Source organism: Panthera leo, chromosome A2, assembly GCF_018350215.1.
Source record: "Panthera leo isolate Ple1 chromosome A2, P.leo_Ple1_pat1.1, whole genome shotgun sequence".
In the NCBI taxonomy this organism is placed as follows: domain Eukaryota; kingdom Metazoa; phylum Chordata; class Mammalia; order Carnivora; family Felidae; genus Panthera; species Panthera leo.
Window position 1 is genome coordinate 96,768,686 of NC_056680.1, and position 15,090 is coordinate 96,783,775.

General features: G+C 33.3%; 1 protein-coding gene across 1 annotated transcript in view; it reads left to right on the top strand.

Annotated features, from left to right (window-relative positions):
* CASD1 (CAS1 domain containing 1) overlaps positions 1 to 15,090 on the top strand; it is a 51,350-nt gene that overhangs the window by 16,246 nt on the left and 20,014 nt on the right. Inside the window, exons 4-10 of the mRNA XM_042918016.1 lie at positions 1,223 to 1,267; positions 2,753 to 2,815; positions 7,117 to 7,161; positions 7,593 to 7,716; positions 9,095 to 9,309; positions 10,951 to 11,373; positions 12,410 to 12,499. Of these exons, the coding sequence (XP_042773950.1) occupies positions 1,223 to 1,267; positions 2,753 to 2,815; positions 7,117 to 7,161; positions 7,593 to 7,716; positions 9,095 to 9,309; positions 10,951 to 11,373; positions 12,410 to 12,499 (1,005 nt within the window). The remainder of the gene's footprint in view (positions 1 to 1,222; positions 1,268 to 2,752; positions 2,816 to 7,116; positions 7,162 to 7,592; positions 7,717 to 9,094; positions 9,310 to 10,950; positions 11,374 to 12,409; positions 12,500 to 15,090) is intronic.

The following is a 15,090-nucleotide window of genomic DNA, read 5'->3' on the forward strand; positions in this document are numbered from 1 at the left end:
ACTTACATATGAGACATATTCTTTTGTGTATATCCAAGGAAAAGAAGAGAGAGGTTAAATTGAATTACCTGAGCTATGCAATAGCTATGGGATAGTAGAAGGAAAACACTTGTGTGATTTGGTCTGACCCAGTAATTCCAAGACTTATTTGACCAAGGAAACTCTTCATAGAACACACCTGAAAGTACAGTTGCTCTCAGAGTCCTTTTGGGAAATGATGCTTGAATTTTAAAAGTTAGCATGCTGATAAAAGTAAGCTTTATTTCACAGAGATATAAGTATAAATACTGTTTGTCTGGTTAAATTAATGAAGACATTTCAACCTTGGTTTTAGGAAGAATTACCTTTTTTATTTGACCACTTCTATCCCCCACCCCACCCTAGAGTTTTATGGAATGCTTGGTTACTAGAAGTTGTCTCCAAACTTTGATTTTTTTATTCAACTGGACCATTTATACAGTCTTTGAAACGAAACCCAAAATAACCTAGAGCCGTATATGTTCACTCCTGTTCAGACAAGACTGATACTAGTGTATTGTTGAGAACAGACTAGATGTTGCTGCAGCAACAAACCACTCTACAATCTTAACAAAACAGAAGTTTATTTCTCACTTAGAGCTACATGTTGTGGGTGGGTTGGCAAGAGGTTTTACTCTATGCAGTCATTTGGAGATCCCTCCTTGTTGGAATTTATACCACCTTCCAGTTGTACCAGCCTCTGTAGTCTGACTACAGTCAGCCTCTGTAGTCTTAGCATCAGGTTAAACCAGAGACTAGAGAATTACCCTGAGAAATTCAGCTGGGAGTGACCCACGTCACATCTAGCCATGTTACGTTGGCCAGAACTAGTCATGTGGTTCTGTCTAACTGGTGGGGACTCAGGAAATGCAGAGGAGCTCTCCATCTCTGCCATAGATAATATTATATTAAGACTAAATTGGAATGTGGCAATCTTGGCAAAAAGATACAGGTTCACATAACTGCTTGTTTGGAGTTGAGGTTTTATCTTTAGACTCTATCTTAGATGTTAAAAATCATATATAAACAATTTAGTGTCACTTATTTTTTGGTATTCTATGCAAGTGTTTTTCCCTTCAGGTTGAATATAGATAATTGAGATGTAGTGCATAAATAAATCAGCAAAAGCAGCTAAAGGGAGAATTAATGACATAAAATTAATCTATACATTAATATTCCTTGTTTTCTCTCTTTTTAATGACAGCATGGAAACATTCCTTTTGAAGACAAGATTTCATCAGTTAAAGTGGTAGGTTAATGTAACAGTAAGCTAAATGTTATGTTGAAACTATATTCATTGGTTAATTTATTTGTAGATCAGCTAATGCTTTGTAGGTATTAAATATATTTCAGTGTATTTAGAGTAGATAAGAATGGTAAAATGATTGAATAAATGTTTGTATGCACAGTTCTGTGTAATGAAATGGAAAATTTGGTCTCTCAGATTATTTAATCCAGAAAATAATAATCTTGTATGTTAATTTGAAACCAGTTTGTGTTCAGGATTAATATCCATAAAAGAATATCTGTGACTTTTCTGAATTCCTAGTCACAGTGACTTCTCCTAAATACTGAGAATACAGTAGGGGTCAAGACAAAAATGTCCTAGACTTAATGGATTTTGAAAGTCATTACAGTTCACTACATGCTTTAAATGTGGAATAAGGATGGTGAAAAGGAAAAAGTGGGAGGCGCCTGGGTGGCTCAGTTGGTTGAGCTTCTGACTCTTGATTTTAACTCTTTTAGCTTTTGGATTTAACTCCCAGGGTTGTGCGATTGAGTCCCAAGTCTTACTCCGTGCCGAAGGTGGAGCCTGCGTAAGATTCTCTCTTCTTTGCCCCCTCCCCTACTTGCACTGTCTCTCCCTCTAAAAATAATTAAAAAAAAAAAAAAAAAAAAAAAAGGAAGAAGTGGGCATTAGGAATGTACAAAACAGTGAATTAAAAATAGTTTTCCTCTTTGAGAAAGAGATGTTTTAACTGAAGCTTCAAGGATAAGTAGGAGCGAGTCAGGCTCAGTGGAGAAGTTTTATGAGCATTGTAGGCAGAACAGTATGTGCAAAGTCCTAGAGAAAAAAGGAGCACATAGAGCATTCCAGGAGCTGAAGGAGAATCAACAGGGTACTTAAAGTGAGGGGAAAGTGGGAGGAGAAAAGGTAGAATGTCTTGGTAGAGGCCAGATCCTATACCTCCTTAGTAGTTTTAAGGACTTTGAAATTTATTCTGAGGACAATTGAAAGTCCTTGAATATTTAAGCAAGGATGTGTGGCAAGATCAGATTTAAATTTTAAAAGATGACTGTGGAGAGTAGTTTAGAGGAAAGTAGAAGTGGATACAAGAATTCCTGTGAGGCCCTTGGGAAACCGAGATGGGAGATGAAGATGTCACGGACAAGGTGTGTTTTACTTTAGGTACTCTTTTTTTTTTTTTTTTTTTAACGTGTATTCATTTTTGAGACAGAGGGAGACAGAGTGCAAGGAGGGGAGGAGCAGAGAGAGAGGGAGACACAGAATCCAAGGCAGGCTCCAGGCTCCGAGCAGTCAGCACAGAGCCCAACGTGGGACTCGAACTCACGAACTGTGAGATCATGACCTGAGCCGAAGTCGGATGCTTAACTGACTGAGCCACCCAGGCACCCCTTACTTTAGGTACTCTTGAAGAGATGGGTTCATGTTTCTTTTAGGCAGCACGAATAAGTTTCTTTGACTTTTTATTCATTATGTTTCTTTTTTTAGGATTTTCTATGGCATCCAGAAGTTAATGGTTCTATGAAACAGTGTATCAAAGTATGGACTGAGGTCTGTATTTGAACATCTAGGTCTCTGGTTTTAAGCAACCAAATTTTAAAAGCTCATGAGCACTCCTTGTGTTTCTCCCCCTTACTTGCCTGTCCTACTCTTCTGTCTGTGCCGACTTTCTTCATAGTGACTAATTGTGCTGGATGGATCCGGTCACTTTACTGAGAAGAGGGAGTTTTGATCTAGTACCTCTGCTGCCACCACTCTAACCCTACTGTGGTTATGCTGATGCCACATTTTCCAGACAGAATTTTCTGTTACTTCTGTTGCCCAGTTAACTCAAACCCAGGTCGTCTTCTTGCACAACATACATTCTCTTGAGCATGTTCCCACTTTTTCAAACTCATGCCCAGATTCTTCAGGAAACTTTGTTGTTGTTGTTAAATAGCCTGTTTTCTTCCCTTTTATCATTACATTTGTGGCCCAGAAGTCAAGTCTGGCATATTTTGGCTCATAATGTTTGGAGATAGATATAAGGGCAAGCATTCTATTCACCTTGAAAACCCCAAAGTCCTTTCTAGAATCTCCACAGTAGTCTCCATATAGCTCTTTGTCCTTTAATTAAACCTGTCTTCTTTCCTTAGAGGTATTTGCATTTGGGATGGATAAAACAGTATTCAATTTTGTTGACCTTGTTTTGCTTAATTACTTATACTGCACTGGTATTTTTCTTTGCTTCTTTTCACAGTACATGTTCAACACTGCAACCACTTCATACACCAAATAAGCTTTTGTAGGATCCAGTGGGAACCTAGTCAACATTTCTAACATTTTTTTTTGACAAAATGTGTTTCAGTTTTCAAAAAACAAAATATGAAAACAAATTCTAGAATTCAGCTTTCTGGTAACTTGCAGTCTCACATAATTATATTTTGTCTTTGTTGATTTGTTTATTCCAAAAGTGTAGAATAACGTTACATGTATATATTTCAAATGATTTAAACACATTTTTTATGTTTGTGCTGGACCTGAAAGTATATCATTAAAGTAGTAGAAATTCACAGTTAAAGAAACATCAATGCAGTATAATTTATAAGTCCTGTAAAATCATCGATAACTTTTTTTATTTACTAACCTGGAGTTACATTGCATATCCAGATTTTCAGTTCTTGTAATTTGCTAAAACTAGTTTTTAGAGCTTTAGATTCTATTGTAAGATTCCTTATGACTACTGGGGGATAGGAAGGATTCCACTTATTTAGGTAGATGGCTGTGTCATTACTTAAGATTGACTGATGGATTGATTTCATTTATTTAAAAAGTATGTATGTATGCATGTTTTTATGTATTTTTTTATTATTTTCGTAGTAAGCAGCTAGACCCTGGGAATACAACAATCCATATTATTATTATTTATGTGATATTGCTGGCTTTACATTCGGTGTTAGGAGTGTGGCTAGTAATTAATTAGCCTCAGTCTCAGCCTTCAAAGAATTTTCAGTATCTAGTGTATAGTGACTTTCTGATGAATAATAATATGGTAAGATGAAGAGTAAGTACAGAATTGAGCACAAAGAACTATGAAAGCACCATGGATAGAGGCACTTAGGATGGGGGTTGGTTAGATACAGGTGATGGTTTAAGAAAGCTTTACAGAGGAGGTAATATTTCCAGAAGAACTGTGGGGTTAGAAGGATACACTTATTAACTGAAAGAGCATTATTGTAGCCTACAGGCATAAAAGCAAAGTTGAATTTAGACAACTCTGCTGTGATTCAACAGATATTTATTAATCACCTGCCATTTTCTAGGTACTAGGCTAAAAAGTGCTGATACCCAGTTAACATGATAGAGTTCCTCTCCTCAAAGAGCTTCCAGATGAGTGGCAGATATAGTTAATTAAGAAAGTAATGTGACAAGTGCCAAAATAGGGGAAGAATAGGGTACAGCAAGATTACAGAGAATAGGCACTAACTATAAGTTTTCAAAACTAGTTTTCAGGTAAAGTGATTTTAAGGGTGAGGGCCTGTTATGAGAAAGGAGGGTTGTTTCATGCACAAGAAATAGCATATGCAAAGATACTGAAGATAGACTGTAGCCTATTCAGGGAATCACTAGTAGTTTTAGTATGGCTGGAGCTTAAATTCAAAGTGCTTTTTTTATTTGCATTTGGTTTTGGCTGTTATTTCCATGTGCCTCATTTGAGGAGAGGGCTAATAAGAGATAAGGTAAGCAGATATTATGAATAATATCTTAAGTTGTATTCGGTGTGGTATAAATTCATTTATCTATCTATCCATGTTTTGATTACTTCTAAATACTTCAGGGCATATTTCCTAAAAATAAGAATATTGAGTTTAATTTGTGTTGAGGGTAGTGGAGAACCACTGAAATGTTTAAACAGAATGGTGACATGTATTGAGGGAGTCATGGGAAATTAGGGTAAACTGTGAAGAAACCAACAATTTAGATTTAATTCTGTAGGTGAAGGCACTTATTAAGAAGTCTGAGCTACTCAGATGGAATTGGAGAATCTGGGTATTGTGTGAGGTGATAGTTGAAGTTACTTGAATGGAAGACATTGAATAGGCACAGAGTTTAGAGATTAAAGAAGAGGACTTGGTAATGCAACTATCAAAAACATTTTGAGAAGGGGCAGTAAAGGAGGTAAGAGGAAAAGCAGGAGAAGAATAACTGTATCATGACACACAAGGGGAGGAAAGAGTTTTAAAAAGTGGACAGTCAGAAGTGTCACTTTAGGAACTAGACAGGGTAGAATGAAGCTAACAGAACGTAGAAATCCAGAATTCATGAATGGGATCAGTCTTAGTGCATGGTGAAGCCCCAAATCAAAATGTGATCAATTGAGGCATAAATGAGAGATAAGGAAATTCACATAGGGAGGGCAAAATGCTCTTCCAAGTAATCTGTTGGTTAACAGTACAAGGAGGAAGGATTTGAGAATGAGGCAAGGTTGAAGGAACATTTTTTTAGTCTAAAGATGATATATCATTTTGTAGATGGGGGAAGAAAGGAGGCTAGAGAAGGAAAATGAAATTGATGAGAATTGGAGATTGATCATTCATGGATATATCCCTGGACAGAAAAAGGGGGCCTATAGAGACACAGAGTAAGGATTAGCCATTAAGAGGATTAGCCATTGACTCTGTTGTTCAAGGAAGATAGGCTGGGAGAAGTTGTAAGAATAGAGGAAGTCTAGAGCACACAAGCCAGATGAATTCCATTTTCTCCATGAAATTTGAGAATTTTATACCAAAAGTGAGAAGGGAGGCAAGAGGGACCTGTAGAAGAGAAATAAGATTTGGGGTTAATGACTGTGACAAATCAGAAAGGGAGCCACCTAGAGATGAGGAAGAAATTCCACTAAAATAGCAGTGTAAAATGAAACACAGTAGACTGGAAATGAGAGTATCCATGAAGGAAATTACTGTTATTCTTTTTCTCTGCTGTCATAGTCTTCTACCTTTATAATGAGACAATACCTGTCATTTTTACTTTTCTAGATGAGTCATATTTTTTTCTAATTAAATTTCTTGCTTATTTTTAATTGTTCCTTGCGCACATGATTATAATAGCAGGTCTTTTGATGTGAAAATTGCACTAAATTTAGGAGTCACAAGACTTAAGCTCTGGCTTTGTCCCTTACAGGCCTCAGCAATACCCTATAAACTTTTCTGAGTCTGTATCCTTAATTTGATATGATGTGTATAATATCTTCCTGCCTGTCTCATGGGTGGCAAGAATCTATATTCAAATGAGCTAATTTAAAAGAACTTAGTAAATTACTAAGTACTGTATAATTGGTAGTATTAGTAATAGTACAATTTGCATTTGATGAGGATTTCTACCAAATTTCTCCTTGTTTCTTTGCACATTGTGGTCTATGATAATTAGCCGTTATACATGTCAGATTTAGCTTTTCCAAAGATTACATTTCTTGCATTTTATTTAACATTTTTCTATGTACCCTCTAGTCTTCATTAATATTTTTTAATTGGCTGACATAATATACTAGAGCTTTACTCTAAACAGTTTACTCCAAATTCAGAATAATATTAGGCCATATTAAATTTCAGTGATATATTTTGGGCTTTTTTTTAAAGAACACCAAAAAATTAAACATACAAGCTTCATGCTATTCTGTATAACCACATAACCATGTAAGGTTTTAGGCATTGGATGTACCATCTTGTTATAATGAGAATCCAGTAAGGAACTCAGAAAATTAAAATGGATTTAGAAGGAAGAACTTTAAATTTAAGGCAAAAAGTAAGTGATGTTACTTATATTAATTCCCATAACTAGATGGAACACTCTTATGAAGATTTTTCTTTCTTTAGGATTCTGTTACAAAGCCCCATGTGATTATAGCAGGAGCTGCCACAGTAAGTTATTATGCATATTCTTACGTACGGATTTTTGTTTCATTCTTAAGGACACGCTGAGGAAAAGTTAACTTATGTTAAATAGAATTCTTGATTGTACCTATATTTCGATTACTATTTCTATTATAATTAATGATGCTGATTTATTTTAATGAAACAATTTGAATAAATTTAGTAAACTTGGTGTTAAATGTCAATATTATTTTATTTATAAAATTACATTCTTCTTGAATGTCATACATTGAGTGTCTAATGTTATATCAGCTTTTTTTAATTGCCTTCATAGATTTCATGAAATAATTTGACGAAATTTTATTCTAATGTTGAATAAAAGTGGAGATTATCTTAAAATAATAACTTTTGTTACAATAGAGCAAGTTATAATTTTTCTGTGATAAATGCTGAATTAATGCTTATTTTTTATTTCTTAGTGGTCTATCAAGATTCACAATGGTAGCAATGAAGCTCTTTCCCAATATAAAATGAACATTACCTCCATAGCACCACTTTTAGAAAAACTGGCAAAGACTAGTGATGTTTATTGGGTCTTACAAGGTAAGGAATGAACAAATGAGTAATGAACAAATGTCATTATGTATATATTTTGAAGCATGGGTTTTTTATTGTCTCCTGTTTCAAGAAGTAGAATTACTCCTTTATGAGGATAAACCTTGAAATAAGGTTTGCAAAATTAGAATAAATTTGAGTTATTTGCTTTCCTTTTTTGAACTTAAGGAAGAGATAAACTAATAAATATAATAAGTGAAAGTAAATAATAAATAAACAAAAATATCCTTCAAGGAGCCTCAGCATACAAAATGGCTGCAGCATATAACAAAAAGAATAAGTTCTCAAAGATAAATGAGATGTTTACCCCTGATTTTTATTTCTTACAAAGTATATTTATGGTGATTGGGAAATACAGAAAAAAATTATTAAGTCTGTTTCATAATATTAGAGTCATTGGAAGCAAATAAATTCTGGAATTGACAGAATGTATTTAAATTCATACCATCTAGTTTATACTTGGTAATGAAATTCTTTAAGAGAAAGTTGACATTAGATCAAGTCATTTCAGGAGTTTATTGAATGTCCATTATTTAATGTCTAGCACTATATGAAATTGCCTTGGATATTTTAGCAATTCAACTGGCTTGTCAGAAACTCTTACAATTATTTCCAAATTGAATGTCAAGTTAAACGGAACAGCAAGAGTAGTGATAATCTATTCTGCAATCTATATTATTTACAAACTAATTGTTAACCTTTCTTTTACTAAAATGAGAAAAAAATTATTTATGGTAAGTGATAAGGGACTTTGATCCTCAATAATACTACCTTCCAATTGTATGAGCAAAGCAGTGGCAGGAAAAAAAAAGATTGACTGTTACTCTTAATTCGGCAGTCTTCCCCAATCCAGTTTTATTTATTTTTTTAAATGTTTGTTGATTTATTTTGAGAGAGAGAGAGCATGCGACCAGGGGAGGGGCAGAGAGAGAGGGAGAGAGAATCCTAAGCAGGCTACATGCTGTGAGTGCGGAACCTGACGTGGAGCCTGACACAGAGCTTGATCTCAGGGATCCATGAAATCATGACCTGAGCTGAAATAAAGAGCTGAACGTTCAGCCAATTGAGCCACCCAGGCACCCCATTTTTCGGTCTAGTTTTCAATTCCCAATGCCCAGTGGTACTCAGTATCCCCAAATTTTAAACTCCTAAGATATGCTAGAACATAAAAATATTTCCTGAAAGCTGTGTACTAAGATAAGAGAGGGATAAAAGTTCTTTACATTTAAAAGAGATATCGATTGATTCAAAGTATCTGAACTTTCACAACAGAATATGAAGTACAATCAGTGAACCTGCATGATCACTAATTCTATCAGTAGGGATTTTTTAAATGTGTTTTTAAAAATATGTGTTTTGTGTACAGATCCTGTTTATGAAGATCTATTAAGTGAAAATAGGAAAATGATCACTAATGAGAAGATAGATGCCTACAATGAAGCTGCAGTCAGCATTTTGAATAGTAGCACCAGAAATTCTAAATCAAATGTTAAGATGTTCAGTGTTTCTAAATTAATTGCTCAAGAAACCATCACAGAGTCTTTGGATGGCTTACATCTTCCTGAATCAAGCAGAGAAACTGTAAGAATTCTTGTATCTATCAGGAGATAGAAACTACAATATCTTATTAGTTTTAGCTATAAGTCACTATAATATGGTAACAAACAACTTATTTTATTACAGTCTTAATTACTTGTAGTTATTCTATCTAATTTCTATGTAATTTTATTACAGTACTTAATTACTTGTAGTTATTCTATCTAAACATGCACGTAGAACTAATTTTGCTTTTATACATGTGAGAGTTTTAGTAAAAGAAGGAAAGAAGTTATGGGAGGGAGGAAATGAAACTTCATTTATTGAGTGCTCCTCATTCTTAATATACCTTGTCTCCTAAGCTTATAAGTTCTCACCACACTCCTGTTTAAAAACTACTGTATTATGTTCTCTTTGCCTTAAAAACCTTAAATGTGTAAGATCAAGCTTCTGTGAAGAGCACCTTTTTAAAACATGTAGCATAATTTTTATTCTCTTATCGTTATTTTACCCTAAGTTTTATATGGGCTGCATAGTAGTTACTGAACAAATCCAGACAGATGGAAATAGGTTAAATAAGAAAGAGAACTGCATGGTTATAAATTGTCACATACAGTACAGCAGATATTATTTAGTTATTGTTTTCTTATAAAGGAGTGATTCTTAATCTTCTTGAGAATCACATAACCCCTTTGAGTATTCTGTAAAAAGGAATGATTCTGTTCCAGTCTTGCAGAAATGCGTGTTTGTGTGTGTATATGCATATACACACACATGGCTCTCCATATACTTTAAGGGGCTTTGTGGACCCCCTGGAACTGGTTAAGAACCTTGGGTTGGAGTTTGTAAGCTAGTATCTTCAAGATTTTCAGGTACAGAACTTCCTGAAGTTGCAGGGCTAAAAGTATGAGATTTTCTAAATAGTTGAGTATTTTGAACATTTAGGCTTAAAAAATATAATCATCTTAGAGTTCCAAAATAGCCTAAACTATAAAATTTTTATAGAACTAGACTTGTCTGAACTTTCAACTAGGCAGAATCTTGGCAGCTTATCTAGGAGATTTGTGCTATAATGAAACCATGTTGAAGATTCCACATTTTATTTAACATTAGAAATCTTAAAACTTTATAATTCTAAGTGCTCATAAATGATAAACCAAATGAAAAGCACATTACAAATATTGTTAGCTAAGAATTAATGATTTTTCGGTGGCAGTAATTTTATATCTTTTTTTACATCTAAAGACTGGCACTCTGTCTTAAGTATCCTGCGAGTCTGCTAACTAAAATTCTTTGGGCTTTGACATCTGTCAGTATTTGTTTTACCAAAGGTCATGGCCCAGTAGCCATGAAATCAGTGTTTTTTTTTTTTAAGAATAGAATAGACAAATGTCAGAGTGCATTCTAGATAGTAAGGATAGATATTGTTTCCTGTGGATGTGTTCTGGGTCACATTATAAAATGAGTGTTTCATTATGGATCATAGTCCAAGAAGTTTGAAAACCTGAACTGGCTATTACAGATTAAGGAATACCATTATTTGCATGAGTGTTTGGGAAATGGTAGCAAAGAGTACAAAGGCATTTTAGTTTCGGTGCTGAAAAGTCAGTAATATTCACAAGAGAAAATCTAATGCAAGATACATTACTGACAAGATAATAACCAAATAACTTGATTTGTTCACAGAGTGCAATGATTCTTATGAACGTGTATTGCAATAAGATTTTGAAGCCTGTAGATGGTTCCTGTTGTCAACCTCGGCCTCCTCTTACCCTCATACAGAAGCTAGCTGCTTGTTTTTTTACTTTATCTATTATCGGATATTTAATTTTTTATATAATTCATCGTAACACTCATCGGAAGAATAAGCCATGTACTGATTTGGAAAGTGGAGAGGAAAAGAAAAATATTATCAATACCTCTGTGTCTCCATTAGAAATACTTTTACAGTCTTTCTGCAAACTTGGCCTGATAATGGCTTATTTCTATATGTGTGACCGTGCAAATCTATTTATGAAGGAAAACAAATTTTATACACATTCAACTTTCTTTATTCCAATTATCTACATCTTGGTTTTGGGAGTATTTTACAATGAAAATACTAAGGAGGTAAGAGTCATTTTCTTTTTAGCTCATGTTAACTCTTTCATCTCATTGTAAACTCTAGATTAAAGAAATAATAATCATGTACCATGCCAGAATATTCAAACACATATATAGAAGAGGACAAAAGGATATTGTGGTTGTACTTTGCCTGGTGGACTCTTAACAGTTGCTTTTTTTTGAAACAGTTTGGAAGAAATTCAGAGTCACATAAAGATTGTTGAAAAAATTGGTGAATAAGGATCTGTGAAAAAGATGTCATGACTTAGTGTTATTTTGCCTGTTTGGGAATAGGGAAAGTGGAGGTGTTCCCAATTTTATAATGGTCTACAAACATGAGATACTATTATCTTATGTAAAGTTTTTAAAAAGTAACTAAAAAATATAATTAACAAATGCCTATATGCACAAACATTTTATATTTATATATCTATACAGACATGTATACACACAAATTAGAATTTATGTAATAATGTGGGCACTGCTTATAATAGTCTGAATTTCCTGTCTTCAAATTATTGTAATTGCTCAGAATATTAGCGTAACTTCTTTTTAAGGCATGATTTATTTGAATTAATAAACTCTCTTGTAAGAAGTAACTTTCATATGAGGATGACTAATCAGTTTTTTCATCTCCTTGGGAAAATAAACTATAATAATGGACCATTTTTTCACAGTAAAATATAAGAGAACTGTAAGATCTTTTCTAGCTGAAACTCCTAAGATTTTTCTAAAGAAAATTATACAATGCCATTTTTTAGACTAACAAACACATCTGTCAAACTTTAAATGTAATCTTAATATAAAACCATGAGTAGCAACTTAAATATATAAAATCTCCTTTAGTTTATATTAATTCTCCAATTCATATTATATTGAAATAGTTTCATTATATATCTTATCAAATAAAATGACAATCTTTAATTGTTTGTTTTTCTCCAAAGTTCTTTTAACAGAAGCATTAGCTTTATGTCCTATAAGAAAAATTTACTTAATAATACCTTCATAATGAATTGTAAAACAGACTGGTTCTTTTCCACAGACTAAAGTGTTAAATAGAGAACAAACTGATGAATGGAAAGGCTGGATGCAACTTGTGATTCTGATTTATCATATCTCTGGAGCAAGTACAGTAAGTATTTTGAATTTAAATTCAGAAAATATAGGAAACAGTGGCACTTTAATGTTTCTTTAAGGGCACCACCTCTTTTGTGTTTTATATTCTTGACCGTTTAGAGACCCATTTTATTTTCTACCCAACCTTTATGCCTTCCCATTCTTCTCCTACCACCTGACTCTTTGAGAATGTATAGTCTTCAGGCAATAATTTATTAGTAATACCTGGCCTTAATTTTAATGGAGTAGAAACAGCTGATAACCTAAGGGTATTAATTCATGCCACCCTGTTGGACAGCTAATTTAAACTTAGGAGGAAACAATGTAGATGACACTTAATTGCTAAAGATTTCAAATAGACAAGTTACTATCAAAAGAAATCAAATTAGATGACTATATTTATATTCTACCCTTACTTGTATTTTATATTGTTACACTTCTAGAGTTTAAAAACCTTAGAACTCTTTTCCTCCATTATTCAAAGAACTCAGGTACTAATGGACTACCATTGTACCATTGATGTGCTGTACCTGGACAAAGTCATTTTTTCCTTCTCCCTAGTTGTCTTAAAAGATAGGATTCTCATGGTCTCAGGACACCCTGGATTTGACAGGAGTAAAAAAAAAACAACAAAAACAAAAAAAAAACGTATTCCGAGTTGTAACATTCCAGCTACGTTGCAATTAAAGCAGACTTTGGAGGGCGAACCTACATCTTATAACTACTTTTCACGCAAGTTTTATAGTGAAGGTACAAACTGATTTCTATAAAATATGCTTTAAAACAATTATGGAACTACTGAACTGTTTTTTATTGTTTTGTTTACACAAAGCACACATCTGTAAATAGTATTTGAATTGGTGATAAATTGAGATAAATTGAGATAAGAATTTTGTCCAGACAGAAGTATTTTGAAATTTCCAAAGTAGCAGTTAAGAAAACAAATAATACTGAGGTTTTCTTCAGATATCTCCAACAATTTGAAAATAATATTATTCTTCATTGAATCTTTTCGTTATTTTCAAGAATTGTCCATGATTTTATGGATGGTTTGTTTGAAGGGCAGAAGATAAAGAAATGAAGTATAATTTTTACTGAAATTGTATGGCTATGATGTGTATATTTGTGGCAGCAGTGAAATTCCTGTCGCGCTGCAACTGAAGGGGACCTAGTGAGTTCAAGTTGGTACAGAAGATTGAAGACAGTAAAAGAAATCCGAGGCAAGGGGAGATGAGGATAGTAAGACTGTTTGTAAGCCCAGCTCAGAATTTGGAGGATAGATTTGTCAGATTCTCTAAAAAGTCAGTAGAGATGAATATAGAATCTTAGAAATACCCCTCACATATGAATAAGGATTAGATTAATTTGAGAAGGAAAAAAGTCTTTTGTTTTAAGAAAATGCCACTTAGAGACATAATTTATTGCTGACATATTAAAGGGTGATACTCCTATTTTAAAAAAATCAGATAGAAAGAATTAATGGCAGATTAAGTTCCTCAATTCAGTGATTCCAGAAAGAATTTGGATCATAAAAGGATGAAGGTAATTTGGCATTCTGTTATAATCATTTGCCAAGCTAGCATTCTAATTCTAATATATCTTAGACTACATCCCAATATATCCTAAATTACAGTTTTTAAAAATCTCTGTTCTGAAAGGACATACTTTTCATTAACAGACCATTTGTTATGATTAATTAACATATTCCTGTTCTTTTATATAATAGGATTTTGTGGTTAAAAATTACCTGTGTCTACATTAGCAAAGCATAATTAGCATGGGTTATAACATATTTTGGGACCTGATTCTTGGATATTTGAGGGATTACCCTCATTAAAAACCTTTTTTACCTGCCATGGTTATTTTAATTACATAATCTTAATGTTTTTTATTTTGAGTAAAATATGTTAAAATATGTCAAACTTTAGTTGTGCCATGTTTTTATACTAAAATAGAAACCATAAAAAAATACAGAGAATTCTTAAAATAATCCAGATGGTCTAGCAGATTGCAATTGTTGGTATAAACATTCTTTTAAAACATAATTTATAGGAAATAGGGATAAAACACTGTGAATTTAATATGGAGAGTACAGCGAGTTAGGTCTATACAGTAGATGATTTTGTGTTCCACAGTGGGTTTTTTTTTCCTTTGGGAGTTTGTAAGTAACTTTCATGAAAGGATCTGAATAAAAGATCTTGAGGGAAAATTTGTGGGACTAGAAAAAGAACAGAATCTGAAGCCAGCCTAGCTATTAATTGTAATGCAGTTAAAATTCCAAACATATTTTAATATTAAAATTTTGTTGTAGTACTTGACTCATGAAAGATAAAAAGAAAAATAATTTGGATTAAAGGAGACAGAAGAGAAACGACAACTAAGTGCACTGTATGATACTTGATCCAAGATTCCTAAAAAAAATTTGTTTTTAAACCATAGAGGATGTTACTGGCACAGTCAAGGATATTTGAATGTAAATTTTACAATAGATACTGTTATAGTAATACTAAATCTTGGGTTGTTAAAATGATATATGATTATGTGAGAAACTATTTTATCTTCTTAGAAGATACTTGCTAATATATTTAGGAACGATGTAGTCTGCAG